The 18,286-nt window shown below is 42.5% G+C and overlaps 1 protein-coding gene across 1 annotated transcript in view; it reads left to right on the top strand.

The window, feature by feature from the left end:
* Positions 1-11,925: 11,925 nt before the first annotated feature.
* TTC9 (tetratricopeptide repeat domain 9) overlaps positions 11,926-18,286 on the top strand; it is a 56,072-nt gene continuing 49,711 nt past the window's right edge. The window contains exon 1 of the mRNA XM_043983648.1: positions 11,926-12,587. Coding sequence (XP_043839583.1) covers positions 12,167-12,587 — 421 coding nt within the window. The 5' untranslated portion in view covers positions 11,926-12,166. The remainder of the gene's footprint in view (positions 12,588-18,286) is intronic.

The raw sequence follows: 18,286 nt of genomic DNA, 5'->3' as shown, positions 1-18,286 counted from the left end.
CATCAACACTATGAGTTACTGATGAGTTGAATAAATGAATACAGCATTTATTAAGCACTTACAGTGTGCAAAATACAGTGCTAAGAGATGGGATATAAATAGAAAAAAATGAAACCGTTCCTTCTCTCAAGGAGCTCAGTCTAATAGGGGAGATAATACATATGTTTTAGCTATAATTCATATTCAGGTACAATACATATTCTGCTACATACAGAAAGTTTCAACTACAAGTCAGATGTAAAGATCCCTTGGTTGTCAGGGTGCAGAAGGAAAGGAGATGCTGTGATTTCCACTGATAAAATCCTATCACCTTATGATGTTGAACCATTTAACAGTACCAAGCACTTTCTTTTCTGGGTCTGTAGTAGATGTGGTTGTAGCACCTTGCAGGAGCAGTTGCCAGGCTGCATCTCCACAGGGGTTGCTTCCCAGGGTGAAAGTGAAAGGTGTGGGCTGGAAGTGATGCTATTCCCAAAGCTCTTAGGTTCATGAGGATTGGTTGTTGAAAGTATTGGATAGGCTAGAGAAAGCTAGCAATGGGCAAGGGGCAGATTTTTAAAGCTTTGGTTAAAGTATGAGAGTCCTATGATGCCTCAAAAAAGAATGGTCACCATTGTAGAGAAAATCTAGAGAAGATCCTAGAGTTTGGTAATTGCCTCAAATTTTACTAGACCACTGAAGGAAACAATCTAGAAACAGAAGAACAAAAACACCAAATTGTCTTAAAACCTACAAAACCATTTAGATGTATACACAGTCTGAATATACTTTTAAAGATTTAGTCTACTACCTTAAATTTGCCCCAGTATCGGTCTATGCAGATCCAACCAAAGCTTTTGTATTACTTATACACACCAGGCTGGAGAGTTTGAGAGCTGTCCTGTACCAATGAAGTGATCATCATCAGAGATAAATTACATTTGCTGGCAGTTTTCACTAACAGTGGGACTCAATACACCATTCACAAGTAGACATTCTTTTCTTTTAAGTGGACTGTCACCGAAAAATTCAAAGATTGACAAAATTCTAATGGACTTACATATTTTGTTCGGTGCCACTTTGTTTGGGCTTTTTTGGTTTTTTGTAAGGCAATGTGGGTTAAGTGACTCGCCCAGGGTCACACAGCTAGGATGTGTCAAGTGTCCAGGGCCGGTGCACTATCCACTGAGCCACCTAGCTGCCCCCAGTGCCACTTTGGATGTTTCAGGGCAGGGGTGGGTAACAATGCAAACTAGCCATGAATTCAGCATACACTTTGTAGACCTGAGAAGATTAATATAGATAGATACTTTGTCCGAAAGGCCTTAGGACCCAGTTATGGTGATACCAAAAAAAGATATGAAAGCTATATGTGAAACCCAGGGAGATGGGTTATAATCAAATAGAAATGTAACTGAGACTAAGATTAAAATGGAAACAATTAACTGGGAGAAAAAAATCTTCCCAGTAAGTTTCCCTGATATGGGTCTCATTTCCAAGATATATAAGGAATGAATTCAAATTTATAGAAAAAAGAGCCATTCCCCAATTAAGAAATGGTCTAAAGATATGAACAGACAGTTCTCAAGGGAAGAAATCCAACCTATCTATAACCATATGGGAGAAAAAAATTGTCTAAGTCTCTACTAATTAGAGATATGCAAATGAAAGTTTTTCTCAGATTCTACCTCACACCCATCAGAGTGGCAAAGATGACAAAATTGGAAAATGATAAGTGTTGGAGGGTCTGTGGGAAAATGGGCACACTGATGAACTGTTGGTGGACCTGTGAATGGGTATAATCATTCTAGAGGGATTGGGATTTCCACAAGATAGGTTTCCAGGAGCATATTACAACCAATGATGATATTCTTTATCAGGCATACCATGAACTAACTCAAGTATAGGAGCAGAGAAGTCTTCAGGTCACAAAATAGCTAGCCCAATTCAAACTGACCACACCAACTTAAGTCAATAAAGGGGAACCTGAAGAAGTCATTTGGTATAAAGTCGGGTAACAGCAATAAAGTTTACCCATGTAAAGTGTACCTTTAATATAATTGCATATTCAGGGGCATCTAGGTGGCACAGTGGATAAAGCAACGGCTCTGGATTCAGGAGGACCTGAGTTCAAATCCAGCCTCAGACACTTAATACTTACTAGCTGTGTGACCCTGGGCAAGTCACTTTACCCTCAATGCCTTGCAAAAAACAAAAACAAAAAAAAAAACAAATAATTGCATTTTCATTGATGCATACATCAGTTACTGCATGCTTAAGTTATGTAACTATTTTATTATTTTGTGCTATGTTTATAGCATAGCAACATTTGCCTGTTAGCCGTGTAGTTTTGTTTATGTTTATTTCTATATTATATATTTATAACTGTGATAGCTAGCTAGTTTTTTCCATTTATGATCATTTGCTTATATACATTTATATACATATTCTTTGAGGATGTGCATATACTATGTCCTGCATGTAACTTAGATATTTAGTTAGTTCCTGAAGTATCATGTCAAGTGATACTTTTTATTGTCTTAAATCTATTACATGTAGTATTAATACTTGTTTCTCTTCAACAGTACTATTGGAGATCACCTAAAATTTTGAGATAATCACTCATTTTTTAGAGTTGATGTTTATTTTGATGCATTTCCTGTATGATTAAAGATTTTAAGTGTACCCCACATAATTATTGTAAGGACTACAAAATTTCTGGCCTCAAGGAAGAATTTAGCTTTGTGTTTCTGAGCACCCAGCACAGATAGCACTGCTATGGAGCTGAGTTTTAAACAAATGCTATCCTGGATTTCATCTGTTGGGTGATGTCTTTAAAACTTGGATTACTGGGACTGTGATTTTGTAGACTTTGGGAGAGATAAGCCAGAAGCCATGGTGAATATTCAGTCTTGTTCCATACTATGGGTGAGGAATTGTGGGTAAGATATAGTGAAATGTCCAATCTCTGGCTCCCCTTTCCTGATGTCCAGCTCCCCTTCCTCTTCCTCTGAGATTGGATGAGGTCCCATGAGAGATGTAAATCAGAAGCTAATGAGTGACCCTTCCCTCATTGGGAACTGACAGGGTTTGCTTTTGCTTTTTACCTCACTTACCTGTGAAAGAGGGTTACCTCAAAATTCATATCTTTGTTAAGCTGGTGAGCATTTTTTCCTCTCTTTGGGAGAAGGTTGAACTCAGGGGAAGAATTCAGTTCTGTTTCCCATTACCAGCAGCTTAGGCGGTTGTTTCCTTAAACAATTTGTTCTTTAATTGTTTACTATTATTGTTATTTCTTACGAATCTGTTCCCTCTCTTTGATCTAAAAGAAAATCCAGTAATCACTGAATCATTTTTGTGGTGTGATTAATGATGGCAGTGGGCTATCCTTAGAGGAACAGGGGACTCACTTTTACTTCAGCATAGCTAAGGGGAGAAGGAAGGAAAAACAGACAATAACTCCATTTGGAAATTCCAAACAAAATGAAGGTATGTTGAGGTTATACCTCTAAACAAGAGAGTCTATAAGCAAAGATATTATTATCTCATAATTATACATACATGTATAATTAATGTATTGTTTATGTGCGTGTGTGTGTCCCAAGATCTAGTAGAGATAAGCTGTTGAGGCAAAAGTGAACTAGGTTTTGGAAGGGAGTAATTGTCTACCCACTGGGATACCTCTCACTTGCCATGTGTAGAAACCTAATCTGGTACAACCACAGGAGCCCAGAACTAGGACTCTAGGGTGTAAGGGAGCCCTCAAATCCATGACTAGTCTTTAATGCAAGGAGGGGTGGGGGAAGGGAGGAATGATCCCTTTGCATTTCTTACAAATGAGAACCTCCCTGTTTACTCTTTTTATTTTTATCCCCTAGCACAGTGTCTTTTACAGGATCCTAACCAATATTTGAGTGAATGGCAAAATGAATCTATTTTTATCATTGGCTTAATGCAGACAGGGAGAAGAAAGGTCAAGGGGGACTCTGTTGGTTCCAGCCTGGGTGACTAACAAGATGGTGGTATTGATAATAGAAATAGGTGGAGCTGTAACTATCATAGAACAAATGGGATTTACCTCAGAGCACCATTGTGGGGTTGGGATGGGGCACTATTTCCTTTTCACAGTGGCTATATCCCTGTACCTTCTGGTACCCTGGTAGTCTATACTGGAGGTGTTAAACACCACCCACTATGGCCCCAACACTTCCAAAGGCAGCCCAAATGAGATTAAAATATAATTGGGAAACATTTAACAAAATAAAAATACAATGGAATGTAGAAAATGTTAATATGTGGTTTTCAAAGTCAATATAGTAGCAGGAATCCTTATGTATGGTTTAGTAGTTCATGTTTCTATTTGAGTTTGACACGATTGGTCTAGACATTCCTGAAGTAGAACTGCCACCTCCCACCTCCACAGCTCTATCACCATGGTACTTGTCTTGTGGAGCCTGCATTTTACCAAAATCCCCATAGTAGCAAGAATTGTACAACCCTTCCTTTAAGTGTGACTGCACCCACAATTTAACTTTTGTACATCACCACCTGCTAAGAGGGCAGCTAGGTGGCGCCATAGTGCACAGAGTGCCAGATGTGGAGTCAGGAAGATTCATTTTCCTCAGTTCAAATCTGGTTTCAAGATACTTCCTAGCAGTGTGACCCTGGGCAAGTCACTTAACGCTGTTGGCCTCAGTTTCCTCATCTGTAAAATGAGCTGGAGAAGGAAATGGCAAACCACACCAGTGTCTCTACAAAGAAAACCCCAAATGGAGCCATGAAGGGACAACCTGCTAGGCCCTCCTCTCCCCATTGAACTATCTTTGCCTCAAGTGAAAAGATTCCCAGTTACTGCACTGGAAATAGGAAAGTCAGAAAAAAGGAGCTGGCTTGGGAGCAAGAGAATATTAGTTTAGTTTGGAACATGTTCATTTGAGGTGACAGAGGGACATAGTGGTGGAGAATCCAAGAAACAGTTCAATCTTGAGCTCCATCACTAGCCTCCAGTGCTTCCCATCTAAAGTGGTTGACATGCAGTAGGTGTCCAACAAGAATCTGCTTTTCTTTAATGAATGAATAACTATTTTCAGGGCTGTAAAGACAGATAACACTGTGACATGGACCCACTTTGGAGGCATATACTTGAAAGAAGAGAAAATCTAGATGAAAGATACTGTTGTGGAACTGGTAGACAAGACAGGAGAGAGAATGAGGAAGATTAGAATAAGCAGAGCTAGGAAGAGTGGTTCTTTCTTTCTAGAATAATTACTCTATATAATTTATTATAATTTAATATTTATTATATTGTATTATTTATTTTATTATGTATATATTTCATTTATCATCATCTTTAATCTTTTGTTTTTGTTTTTTTTTTGCAGGGCAATGGGGCTTAAGTGACTTGCCCAGGGTCACACAGCTAGTAAGTGTCAAGTGTCTAAGGCCGGATTTGAACTCAGGAACTCCTGAATCCAGAGCCAGTGCTTTATCCACTGCGCCGCCTAGCTGCCCCATCTTTAATATTTTAAAATGAAAGGAAGTGGGATGAATAAGAATATAACTCATTTTCCCCATGATGTAAAGCTAGGAATAAAATAGTTAAATATCTCGTGAGTTATTTTACTGACACAAATATTGGCTATAGGTGTAGCCCTGATTTCAAAAACTTCTATGGAACCTATAAAACTGTTATTGTTACTTTAAGAAGAAAAGAAGCTTTAAAAATTATATTTATAATTGTTACTACTTCTCCCTGTGAAATCAGGAGCAGTGTGGGTTTTTACTTTTGATTTATGAGAATCTGTGAGATAAGCCACGGAGAAGACAGGGAAAGAAAGTGAGGAAAAACTTCTTTCTTGTAAGAACTGTCAACTTTTCTCAAGCAATATTATAAAGTGACTTTTATGATGAGTAAGTCTGAAGAAAGAATATTAAGAGTAATCATTTGGGGGCAGCTAGGTGGCATAGTGGATAGAGCACAGGCCCTGGAGTCAGGAAGACCTGAGTTCAAATTTGACCTCAGACACTTGACACTTACTAGCTGTGTGACCCTGGGCAAGTCACTTAACCCCAATTGCCTTACCAAAAAAAAAAAAAGAGTAATCATTTGATAGAAGGTGAAGATTCTGTTCTGTTGTGGTTGAAGGAAATCTGGAAAAGACAGAGAAAAGGAAGATGGAGGGATGATCTTTCTTTCTGAAACTATTATAATCTTTATCATGAAGAAGATTCTTACAAAGAAACCTTGTTATTCTGAATGAACTAAATAGTATGGGACTGTATTTTCAGAAGTGAAGTCTTTTGTGAATAATAGTGAGGGTCTTGAGATCATTCTGGCTATAATCATTCTCATATCCAAAACAATTATCTATATCTTTATTTTATTATTTATTTAATTGTAGATTCAATAATTTTTATATTTACTCAATCCTCCGAGATTAAGGGATTGAAAATGTAGAGAGATATGACTATTGTTGGGAAAGGAAGTTTTTCGGTTTATTGAATAAATAGCATTTAATGAATTGGAGTAGAGGCTCTGAGCTTAGTTGATGGAGAGATATGTTGAAATTTTATTAATTAATAAGAAAATATACAAACATACCCCTAGACTTCCCTAGAGTTCAGAATGAATGGAAACTGGTCAAGAAGCATGCAGAAAGGTGACCTACAAGTGAGCTGAGTGAACTATGTAACCTTCTTGTCCTTGAAGGGTCTTCATTTTAATCCTGTTGAATAAAAGCGATGATTTTTCATGAGTAAATTGTAAGGGAAGCTTTAATTAGAAGAATAAATCCAAATATGTTTGACCAGTCAAGACCAAACTCCGAATAGCTTAGAAAGGAACACAAAAAATTCAGATATATCAAAGGAGAAACAAGGAAATGGACTGAAAGAGGGGGTAGATTTTACAAGGATACAGAAATACTGTTACATGGTAGGAACCATTAGCATGGAGTAACATGCTCAGGGGGCAGCTAGATGGCTCAGTGGATAGAGTACTGGGCCTGGAATCAGGTTCATCTTCCTGATGTCAAATCTGGCCTCAGACACTTTCTGTGTGACCCTGGACAAGTCATTTAAGCCTGTTTGCCTCAGCTTCCTTGTCTGTAAAATGAACTGGAGAAAGAAATGGCAAAACCACTCCAGTATTTTTGCCAAGAAAATTCTAGATGGGGGTCACGAAGAGTCAGACAACTGAACCAACTGAACAAACAACAGAAAAATAATAATAGGGATGCAAAGATGATGAGTGGATAGACATCCCCAGTCCAAATCAGGGAAGTAGGTAATATGCAGCTGCCTTTGTCATTATACCATGTTTCTCCTCTCCTTTAAAATTCTGTTCCAAATATATTCCCTCTAAGACTTCCCACACAAACTTCACCTGAATCCAGTTATTCTAGTCAAATTGGCTATAATTAGTAACGTTTCTGTCATCCTTTTGTATGACCCTTGAGTTTGCACTGGTTTTTTCATTAAAATATAAGACAACCATCTCTGTCCCCTCACCCCCACCCCTGATTAAGGCTGTGTCTTCTATGTCTTTTTTTTTTTTTTTTTTTTTTTTTTTAGTGAGGCAATTGGGATTACTTGCCCAGGGTCACACAGCTAGTAAGTGTATGTTAAGTGTCTGAGGCCGGATTTGAACTCAGGTACTCCTGACTCCAGGGCCGGTGCTCTATCGACTGCGCCACCTAGCTGCCCTGTCTTCTATGTCTTTTACAACTTTACAAAGCGACTAGAATATTGCTTTGCTTACAGTAAATATGATCATATCTGCCCTTGTCCTATGGCTTACATGCTCATCACTCTATTGAAACCTGTATCTTGGAAAGTTGTTAATGACAATACTAACCCTCAGACCCAATATCCCAATATCCTTTTCTCTGTCTTCATAACCCTTCAACAACCTTTGTATCAGACAATAAAGGTTACTGACTGCCATTAATGTGTTTGAGGAATTCTTATCAACACCTACTTCCATCCATGCATGGAGTTTGGAGGCCAGTTTCGAGAATCCCACACAGTCATAGTACTTAGTTAATAGTGCACTATCCCTAGGAGATGGGAAGACCTGGGTTTAAATCCTGCTTTTGACACTTACTAGCTAACTATGTGAGTAATCATGTTGCCTTTCTGAGCCTAAGTTTCCTTATCTTTAAAATTAATATAATGCCTAACTCATAGGATTGTTGCCAAGATCAACAAAGGAATTCATGTAAAATGTTTTGAAATGGGGGCAGCTAGGTGGCGCAGTGGATAAAGCACCAGCCTTGGATTCAGGAGGACCTGAGTTTGAATCTGACCTCAGATACTTGACACTAGCTGTTGTTTTGTTTTGTTTTGTTTGTTGAGGCAATTGGGTTAAGTGACTTGCCCAGGGTCACACAGCTAGTAAGTGCCAAGTGTCTGAGGCCAGATTTGAACTCAGGTCCTCCTGACTCCAGGGCTGGTGCTCTATTCACAATGCCACCTAGCTGCCCCTGACACTAGCTGTGTGACCCTGGGAAAACTTTAAATACTGACGTAAATATCAGTTATTATCGTGAATAGATGACAAAACAGAAGAAAAATCATGCTGTTAAATAAAGGTAGAAGGAAGATGTGTCCTATAGGAAGGTGTGGTGTGAATGTTATTTTTCACATCCATCTAATAAACCATTTTCCAGGCAGCCTGGTCCAATGGATAGAGAGCTGAATTTGGAATCAGAAGACCTTGATTCATGTCTTGTTTCTGTAACTTCCATGCGTATGATCGTGCAGGTGCATGTTTGGAAAAATCATCCTGCTCCATGAACCTTAATTTTTTTGTCTATTAAAAAAAAACAGGAATGTTAACACTGTCACTTCACAGGATGATCAAAGGAAAGCCGTTTTTAAACCGTCGAGCACCATATAAAAATCTGCGCTATTATCATTGTATTTAATGTACAGCATCATAATAGGTTTTATGTACTCCTGCCTTTTTCCCAAACTCAAAGCCTAAGAATTAACTTCTAGACCATTAGATGAGAGCATTGTGGGAAACAAAAAGCTTTTTACCCCCCTCTCTCCTTTTCCTTTTCTGGGCTTCTTGCCTTTAAGATGTCTATGACCTGGCAGACCTCATTCATCTTTGGCTCTGTCACTAGCCAAGCCCTAGGCCTGGATTTTCCAACATGGTGCCTCAATATTTCTTCCTATAGCCTTAATCTCTCTCTCTCTTTTTTAAATTTTAATTAATTTTTTTATTAATCTCTTTTGGTAGTGAAAATTCAAAGCCTTCACTCCTCAACCCCCACATTCCCACCTTTATTCTCACTAGAGGTTGTAAAAAGAGCATTGGGCTTGGAGTCAAAAGACCTCAAAGGAGTAAAGATGAGTGTGGTTTCAAGTAAGTCACTTAACTTCTCAGAGACTGTGCTATTTGTACAATGGAGATAATAACACTTTCCTGTTACCTTCCTTAAAGCGTTTTTGTGAAAATAAAATGGAAATAGTGAACTAGTAAAGTGTTTTGTAACCCCAAAGTGCTAATATGCTTGAATACTTCAAGGATCTGTGAGATTGTTGTTGTGGCACCTCTCCACCCATCTGGATGCAAATCCCAGCCTCTTTATCACTTAGTGGATAATAATAATAATGTCTAGCAAGTATACATCCCTTTAAGGTTTGCAAAATGATTTACATCTATTATGTTGTTTAATCCTCATAGCAACTCCAGGAAGTAAATGTTATTATTATCCTCCTTTTACAGATGAGGACACTGAGGCTGAGAGAGGTTAAATGGCCTGCCCTGAGTCACACAGTACCTGAAGCAGGATTTGAACTCTTATCTTCCTGAGTGGATTGATAACTCCTGATTGCAAGTACAGTGAGCTTCTCTGACCTAAGTGGTCTTCTGACACTATTGTGACTGAAAAATTCATTGCTTTGCCGCCAACCTGGTGATGAATCTCTCCAAACTTAGCTGGGCTCCTGGTACTGGGACAAAAGACATCTAATCCATCACTGCCCATAATTGAGCTCAGTTGGACTTGCCAAGGCCTGTGCTCTATTTCCATAGCCTTTGAGAACCCACGTTCACCTCCAAACCATGATGAGGCATTGGAATAGGATTTTAGTAGGGGAAAGTGCTATATAAATGTAGGCTGTTATTACTATTACTATTAACAATTAACATAATGATGTTTATAATTCTAACACAACAGCTTCCTCTAATAAAAAAAACACCCCACCAGTTCCTACCTGCAACCTTCATTCTAGAGGTGCCCTGGCATACATTAGTTATATGACCTTGAGAAATCCGCAGATTATTTACAGTGCCTTATATGTGCTCTGCTGCCGAAGTAAGTTGTGCCTCCATTTCCCCATAATCATGTCTGCCCTTTGGTCCTACACAGGGTTGTTATCGTTATGGGGAAAATAGAGTGGGAGTTTGGGATAGGGCTAAGGGTCCTAAGGAATTCCTCTTTAAAGAATTACATCTTCTTGCACACAAATCCAATTAGAATAAAATAATAGTTTATTTAGAGTGCTAGGGAAAGGAGACCAAGAGAGAAATCCTTGGACTTCTCCTCATGGGGAGAAGGCATAGCACAGAGTGTGGCTCTGAGATACCTATCTCCACTAGCAGGAGACAGGCAGATACTTTTATAGAGGACTGATGGGGGTGATCATCTGACTGTGGAAAGTCCCCTTATTGGGGGAGAACCATCCCCCACTGTCAGTGGTGGGGACAGTTGAGTGAAGGGTGGCTTCAGATCTCTCAAGCCATCTCTCTCCTCCTCCTGGCACAAAGGCAGCAGCCACTCCTAATCTTATCTCCCCAGGGTTGGGGGAGACTGGAATGAAGGGTGGCGGTCCTGGAGCTAGCTCAGTCCCAATCCCGGTGCCACTTATCTCTTTAGGTGTGTCTTTAGGTTTAGTTTCTCAAGAAGGTTCTTTGATTTACTCCAGAGAACTTCTGGGGTAACCTGGGCCCATAATATTCCCATAACATTCCCATAACATGAGATCAAAAAGGGCAATAAATATGAAAGCCCTTTGAAAAGCCCTTCCTATAAATGATAGTTGTTATTATTGTTGTTGTTACATCCGTATCAGGAAGAATCACAATTAATGTAAAGTTTTCCCAAGACACTAAGGACCATCTGTGGAGGTGGGATGTTCCCTGATAAGGATGTGTAATCCCGGACAGTGTCTGTGGAGGTGGGAAACCAAAGCACCTTCAAAAGCAGAACCTTTGATAAGCAACATAACAAGTCTAAAGTCTAGGAGTCTGAGGAATACTCTAAAGATAGTTTCCCACAAAGGGAAGTGGGGGCAGCCAGGGGCCCCTAGACATAAACCGACCCTTGCTCACTCGGGTAGCCACTTCATAGGTACGCGTACACGCATACACAACCTAGCCACAACTCAGAGCCCCTAAATGGGAAACTTCCCCTTTAAGAACACTGTACTATCTTGCAAATAGCAAGAAGGTGATGGATCTTGCTCCTTTTGCCCTCAATCCCACCCACCCCAGCCTCAACTACCTTAAAAATATATATATATGATTCAGTGTGTGCACACGTAGACGTTGCGTGGCCATCTTCCCCTCCCCCGTGTTTTGTTTTTATTTTTATTTTTCCATCCTCCTCTTCCTCTGCCCCCTCCCCCTCCTTCCTTCGCTCTTTTCCAGACCTTGCTTTGAAGGTTGGATTGAATGGGAGAGAGTTCGGCTCTCTTTGTCATTTTTCTTCCCTCCCAACGGTGTGTAAGCTCCTTCCGGGTCAACAATAATTATCATCTTTCTAATCACACCCGCGATCCCCAGAACCACAGCCAGAGAGGCAGCGGAGGCCGACCACAGCCCCGCAGGTTGCTAGTGGGGTGGAGGAAAGGGGGAGGGACAGGGGGATCCGGGGGCGGGGAGGGGAGAGTAGAAGAGGAGGGCGGAGGAGGAGGAGGAGGAGGAGGAGGAGGAGGAGGAGGAGGAGGAGGAGGAGGAAGAGGAGGAGGAGGGCGAGGAAAAAGAGAAGGAGCCAGCCTCTGGCCGCGGGAGAGAAGAATGGGAGTACGGGGCAGAAGAGAGCCAAGGAGTGTCGCGGCTTCTAGAAAGACTGGGCGCTCCGACACTCGCTCCTGGGGCTTCTGAATCCCGGAGGGCTTGGCAAGATTGCAGTGAGCTGGCGAGCCTGGGCACGGTAACTGCAGAGACCGGGGCATGGAGAGGACCAGTTCGGGCGGAGCGAAGCTGAGTGCCAGCCACCGCCTGGCAGGGGATGGGCAGCAGCAGCAGCAGCCCCTGAAGTCCTGTGCCCTGGGCAGCGCAGGCGGCGGCGGCTCTGGCAGCGCCCCTCGGGGCCAGGCTGGGGCGGCGGCGGATCTCGGGGAGCTCCTTCAGAGAGCCCAGGATTTCAAGAACCAAGGAGCGCAGTGCTACAAGGATAAGAAATTCCGCGAAGCCATCGGCAAATACCACCGGGCGCTTCTGGAGCTCAAGGGGTTGCTGCCAGCCCTGGAGGAGCGGGACAAGGACAGCCGGGCACCTTCCACCGCCCACGGGGCCAAGCTGGGCCACCTAACCGAGGAGCAGAGCAAGACGCTGGAAGCCGTAGAGATCGACTGTTATAACAGCCTGGCAGGTAAAACTGTGACCTCCTAAGCTCTCCTTCCCCTTTATTCACCCGCGTCCATCCGCCCGGTGCCCTCCTACTTTCCAGTTCATCTTTTGATCGTTAGCCATTCCCTTCCACCCTCCCCCCACCCCCATCTATCCCAAGCCCTCCCACTTTTCCAGTTCATCTTTTGATCATTAACCTTGATCGTTAACCGTGAGTCCAGGTTTGAAACCACCCCACCATTTGACCACCTCTTTTTTTTGGGGGGGGGGCGGAAATATAGCTTATGGAGAGGAAAAAGTATGACTTTTAAAAATATCTTTCCTGCCCGTTTTGCGGTCAGTTTCACTCTTTTCTACATCCCCTCCCCCAAATAACTGGGGCAGACCGAAAGGGAGACACGGCAGCTGCTAATCAGAGGACAGAGGTCCAAATGAATGAAGGAGATAGGAAAGGGTCCGGGTCACTCATACGGCATGCTCTGTTTACTTAGATTGCAAGACTGTTTGGGGTCAGGGCATGCCATTCATGGTATCTGTTGAATTTCCCAGGAACGTTGATACTTTACTACATTGACTAAGTGCTGGAAGCCTGTCCCCTCCCTCACCAGTGCAAATCCTATTAAAAAAAAAATCTAGGGTGATAACCCTAGAGTTGGAAGCAGCTGAGTGAAATACCCTTCCATAAAGTTGCATCCCTTTCCTCTCTACAAGGGCAAGCTGCACAGCATCTACACCATAATAGGCAAGCAGACTCCCCAGAGACCTCTTTTGCTCGACTCTTCCCTATTCTTCCTCCTCTTCGGTGTCAGGTGAAGAGGGAGACCTCCCAGGGACTAGAGATCAGGTCTGGGCTTTCACCATATATGTTCCATTCTCTTCCACTAACCTCCAAATAGACATCTCCTGCCTCCTATCTTTGGAGCGCAGGGCATCACTTCTGTACACTAGGTGCAACCACTATTACAGGGAAGTGGGGTGGGCTCTAGGATGAGAGGTGGTGGTGATGATGATGATGATGGTGATGGGTACCGGGGTTGATTTGATGAATGTGGTAAGCATCAATTCCTCCCTCCCTCCCTCATTCTCTTTTAACTTAGGAAGGGGATTTCAAATCACTAGCGGAGGAAGAAGCTGGTCTTTCTAGAGACTGCCTGTTGGAAAGTGGAAGGTGGTGGCCTTGAATAGGGTTTGTCACTGGTCTCTCATACTCTCCTTTTTGGTACAATCCTGGCAGGGTTGAGCTATCCTATTTGGGTTAGAGGAAACCATTTTCCTTAACCCTTGAAGGGTTTCCAAAATTAGACATAAATGGTCTTGTGTATGTGTTTGTGTGTACACTCTTGGGTGTGGCTGTGTGGTTGTGCTATATTAGAGGCTGGGGGGGGGGGGAGGTCCGGTAATAGAAGGAAACACTTCCCAGGACTCTTCCTGTCCTTTTCTAAGTGTAGACATGTTCCTTTTCCCCATGGTTCTATCAAAGCAGCCTGACCCCTGCCTCAGTCTAATCTTAAGTAGCAGTTTTAGCCAGACTGGATGGATCCCTGGGAAAGGCTGGTTGCCCCCTGGGTGCTTTGCAGTACTAAACAAAATTAAGAGGTTCCATCTTCAAGGTGGAAAGTCTAAACCCATCCAAAGATCTGGTTTGTTTCCCTTTATTTCCTGTAACACCTTGGCACACATGCTCCCCAATTAATATTTAAAGGATGCAGAGGAACTGGGGGAGGGGGAAGCGGTTTGAGGTGGAAATAACCATTGAATTGATAATGCAGTCAATTCCAAGTGGTAACTGAGCCTTCTCAAAAGTTTCAGTCTTGGTGACCAGCATTGGAGCCCTTTCTCTACCCCTAGACTTCTGTCTGTGTGCCAGGGAGCTACTCCTATCTTCATCTCTGTAGCAAAACCAGAGGCACGTCCTTGGTCAAAGCTAGGCCATCCATAGGGTGAGATTGAGGCCAGGGCCTGGCACTTTGGCAAACTCTGCCTTCTATCTAACCACTGTGTAGAGCTATGTAGCTAGGTCAGAAGGTGAGAGAGAAGTAATGGGACATGTAGTCCGTTACATTCTCCTGCCTCCTCCCCTCCTTCCTGATATACTGCCTGGCACCCATCACCCTCTGGATGCAATCTCACCTGTGTCCTGCACTTCCAAACACAAGGCCTTGTACTTCATGAGCACCTCTGGAGGGGGGAGGTGGCTGACACTGTTGCCAGGCAAATCAACATCTCCTTTTCCAAAAAACTGAAATGAGGGTCATTTCTCAACACTCTCCATTTTCACATATGGGGGGAAAAAAGGGAAAGGAGTTTCACTGCAGGCAGAGCCATGCCCTTAAGTTCAGGAACCCAAAACAGACTCCTCAGGCTTAGAATGTTGAGGAGAGGAGGCAGCTGTGGACAGCAGCATAAGAAATCACCTTGGTCACTCAGGTAACGTTCCTGCCGGGGCTCTCTGCCCAGGGCCCTGGCATCAGTTAAGTCTGGGGAGGTAGATGAAGCTACAATTCGTTTGCACTTCCTCAGGGGCTTGCTGTCCCTAGATGATAGGAGAATGAATTTTTTTAAACATTATCTCTAGATGGAAAGAGCCAGGAAGCACACAAAGGAAGAGAAAGAAGCATTATTCCAGGGATGGATTTGGCCACTTGTAAGACTTTACTCTCTCCCATTCACCCACGGAAAAACTGAGAGCCCAAACAATGGCAGTCAAATAGATTGTAGCCTGCCTCCAGCTGGGCGGCAGCTTCTAGTAACCAGGCAGGTTCAAGGCATCAAAGTCTCTGAAGATTGCCTCTGATCTGCCCTCCCTTTGCCTGGGCTGCGGAAGCCCTTAGTGGGTGGAGCAATGCAGGGGCTGAGGAGGGAACCCAAACTGAGCCAGAAGTGCCATGGCAATTAGGATGTTGCTAAGGGGGGGGAATCTCTGCTCCCAATAAGAGGTTTGGCATCCAAGAATTTGTGAAGCAGCAAAGGCTGATTGGAACAGCTTCACTCAGCTCTGGGGACTCCTCACCAAAGGAATAGCAAGGAGGCACTGCCCGACATGCTAAATCAGGCCAGCCCTGAGTGAGTGAGTGTCTGCTGGGCAGGGAAACGTCAGGCCTTCACGCCACAGTGCACAGGTGAATTGCAAAGTGTAAATGGGTGACCTGTGCTGAACTCATCCATTTTTGGAGGGATGTTGTTATTTCCCTACACTTGAAATGCATTTCTTTTCTAGTAATTCCTTCAGGGAGAGAGGAAGGAATTTCCATGACTGCCCTGTAATGATCAGGAAAGAAATCTTGACAAAAAGCCTCCAGCCCTACACAGGGACCCTGAGGAATCTCTAGGCAAGAGAGGCCCCAGAGGAAGCACATTTCGTTAGACAGCTCGGTAGGTTGAAACTGTCTCTGACCTTGAATGAGGCACCCCTTTTTGCTCTCAGTAAGCCCAATGGGAGGCAGCTTGATCCAGTGGAAAACCCAGAGGAGCTGGGTTTGGATCCTGTTTGAATCCTTACTACTTCTGTGACCTTGGACAAGTCACTTTACCCATCTTTACATCAGTTTCCTCATCTGTAAATTTAGGGGATTTGTTTCTAAAGCCCCTTCTAGCCCCACTGCCATAAATTTATGGGTAAATGGCCAACCCCTTGCCCCTAGCCTGCTGCTGTAATAGAGATGGCTAGGGCGAATTCAGGAACTGGCACAAAATGCATTGATTTTTTTAATGTCTTCAAATGAGGTTTGAGGATCAAATATCAAGAATATAGAAGGGTAGTCATGGGATTAGACTATGGAACTAGGAGTCGAAGGCTTCTGTCCCCTGAGTCACTGTGACCTTGGAGAAATCTTGTCACTTACCTTGGCTTCCCTAGGTGTTGAAATCAACTTTTCTCACCACAGCCACCAATAGAATTAATAATGTTTTAGAAGTTTCCAAGGAATGGTGTGACAATTAACATTGCTCAGGCATTTGTAGGAAAGATACCTAATGAGATAAGTTTAGACATCAGGAAGAACTTTTTGACTGCAAGGGTAATTAGATGGAATGAGTTTCTGAGAAAGATTGTGAAATCTTCTTAGATAAATCGTATAGTTTACAGACACAATGGAAGACCGTTTGGACCCCTCTTCCTCCCTCAGCCCTTGGTATATCCCAAAAAACTTTTTTAATTGCAAGACCATCCTGGTATGGACCCCAAAAAACAGGTGACACGAAGCCAGGGCAGTTTGGATGTCAGAGGCCAAACAACCAAGAACAACAATTCCCCTTTGTCATTCGTTCTGCAAATATTTCTACATACCTGTGTGCAACATATGGTCTTATCCAAAGATAAATAAGATAGGGTCTCTAACATGGAGATTACAAACAATCAGGGGAAAGAAGGCATGCACATGGATCAGTGTAATACTAATGTAAGTGAGTGAGAAGAACAATAAAATACTATGAAGTCAGATGAGAGAGATCATTTCTAGCTTAGGGGATCTAGAGAGGCTTCATTTTTTTTAAAGTGGTATTTGAGCTAGGCCTTGAAGGATAAATGGGTAAACTGTTAGGTTAAGATAGGGGTTAAGAATTAAGAGACTTAGGAATAGCATGAGCTAAGCATTAAGATAGGAAAATATGTTTAGTGTTCAAGGGATAGCAGATTGTCCAATTTGGCTGAAGTATATGTGAAAGGAGAATAGTAGGGCATAAGGTTAAGGAGAGTGGAGCAAGATTATGGGGGTCCTGAGATGCCAGGATGTTGGAGATAATCACAGAATGTGAAAAGACTCTACATGGTCAAATCACACACAAAGATTTGTATTCCATCCTAGTGGTATCTTCATGGTGCCAAACAATCACATCTAAAGCCCAAAACTTCAATGAGTTATCCTGGTGTCTCCAAATGCCCAGCTGTTAGCTTTGAGTAGGCTGATTTTCCATTTCCATCCAGATAGTTGATAGCGTATAATCATAGCCACAGATAGCAATCCCAGCAGCTGCCAAGTCTTAAGGTATGAAGGATGATGACATCAGATTTTAAGATTTTCAAGCAGATTTCAATCAGAATAAGGTTACAGAAGAGAAGAACGAGGGAGGTTTGAGTTTAGGCCGTTCTCATGATTTATTTAATTTCTCACTCCACAGAACCACAAAGAATCTATTAGCTTTTGAAAAATCTGTTCTTTCACACATGTGTACATTCCTAAATACTCACCACACCCACCCACCCTCACCCCTGGGGGATAACTGCCTCTTCTGACAAAACCCAGAAGGGATAATTTCCTAAGTTTCCCAAAGAGGAAGCAAAAGTCCCTTGGCATTGTGCCTAGCACTGTGCTCTGTTAGTGGTAGGTGCTTAATAAATGTTGAAAAAATGAATGTGGGAGGAGGGGGAATGGAAGAGAGGTGATGAGGCAGTGTTGGCCTGAAGGGAAAAGGAACCCAAAGTGGAACAGGGTCAGGAACAAGCCCCTTAACCATCCTTGTACTGAGAAGACTTAGGAAAGACCTGCAGGTGACTTCATATGTATAATGGGTTTCGTATTTCCTCCCTTCTCAATGGGTGGCAGGGAAGGAGAGAACTGAAAATAAAAATAAACATTTTTAAATGAAGAACAACAAAAAGAGGACCCATTGGGCATTTGACCTGCACTAAAGGATGAAAGAGATGAGGCTGAAAAAAACAGAGCAAACCCTTTTGGGCTCCTCAGTAGGGACTATTGAGAAAAGGCATCAGGGGACATTTTCCCC

The sequence above is a fragment of the Dromiciops gliroides genome, chromosome 2 (assembly GCF_019393635.1).
Source record: "Dromiciops gliroides isolate mDroGli1 chromosome 2, mDroGli1.pri, whole genome shotgun sequence".
In the NCBI taxonomy this organism is placed as follows: Eukaryota; Metazoa; Chordata; class Mammalia; order Microbiotheria; family Microbiotheriidae; genus Dromiciops; species Dromiciops gliroides.
This window is presented reverse-complemented; position numbering and strand designations above follow the sequence as displayed.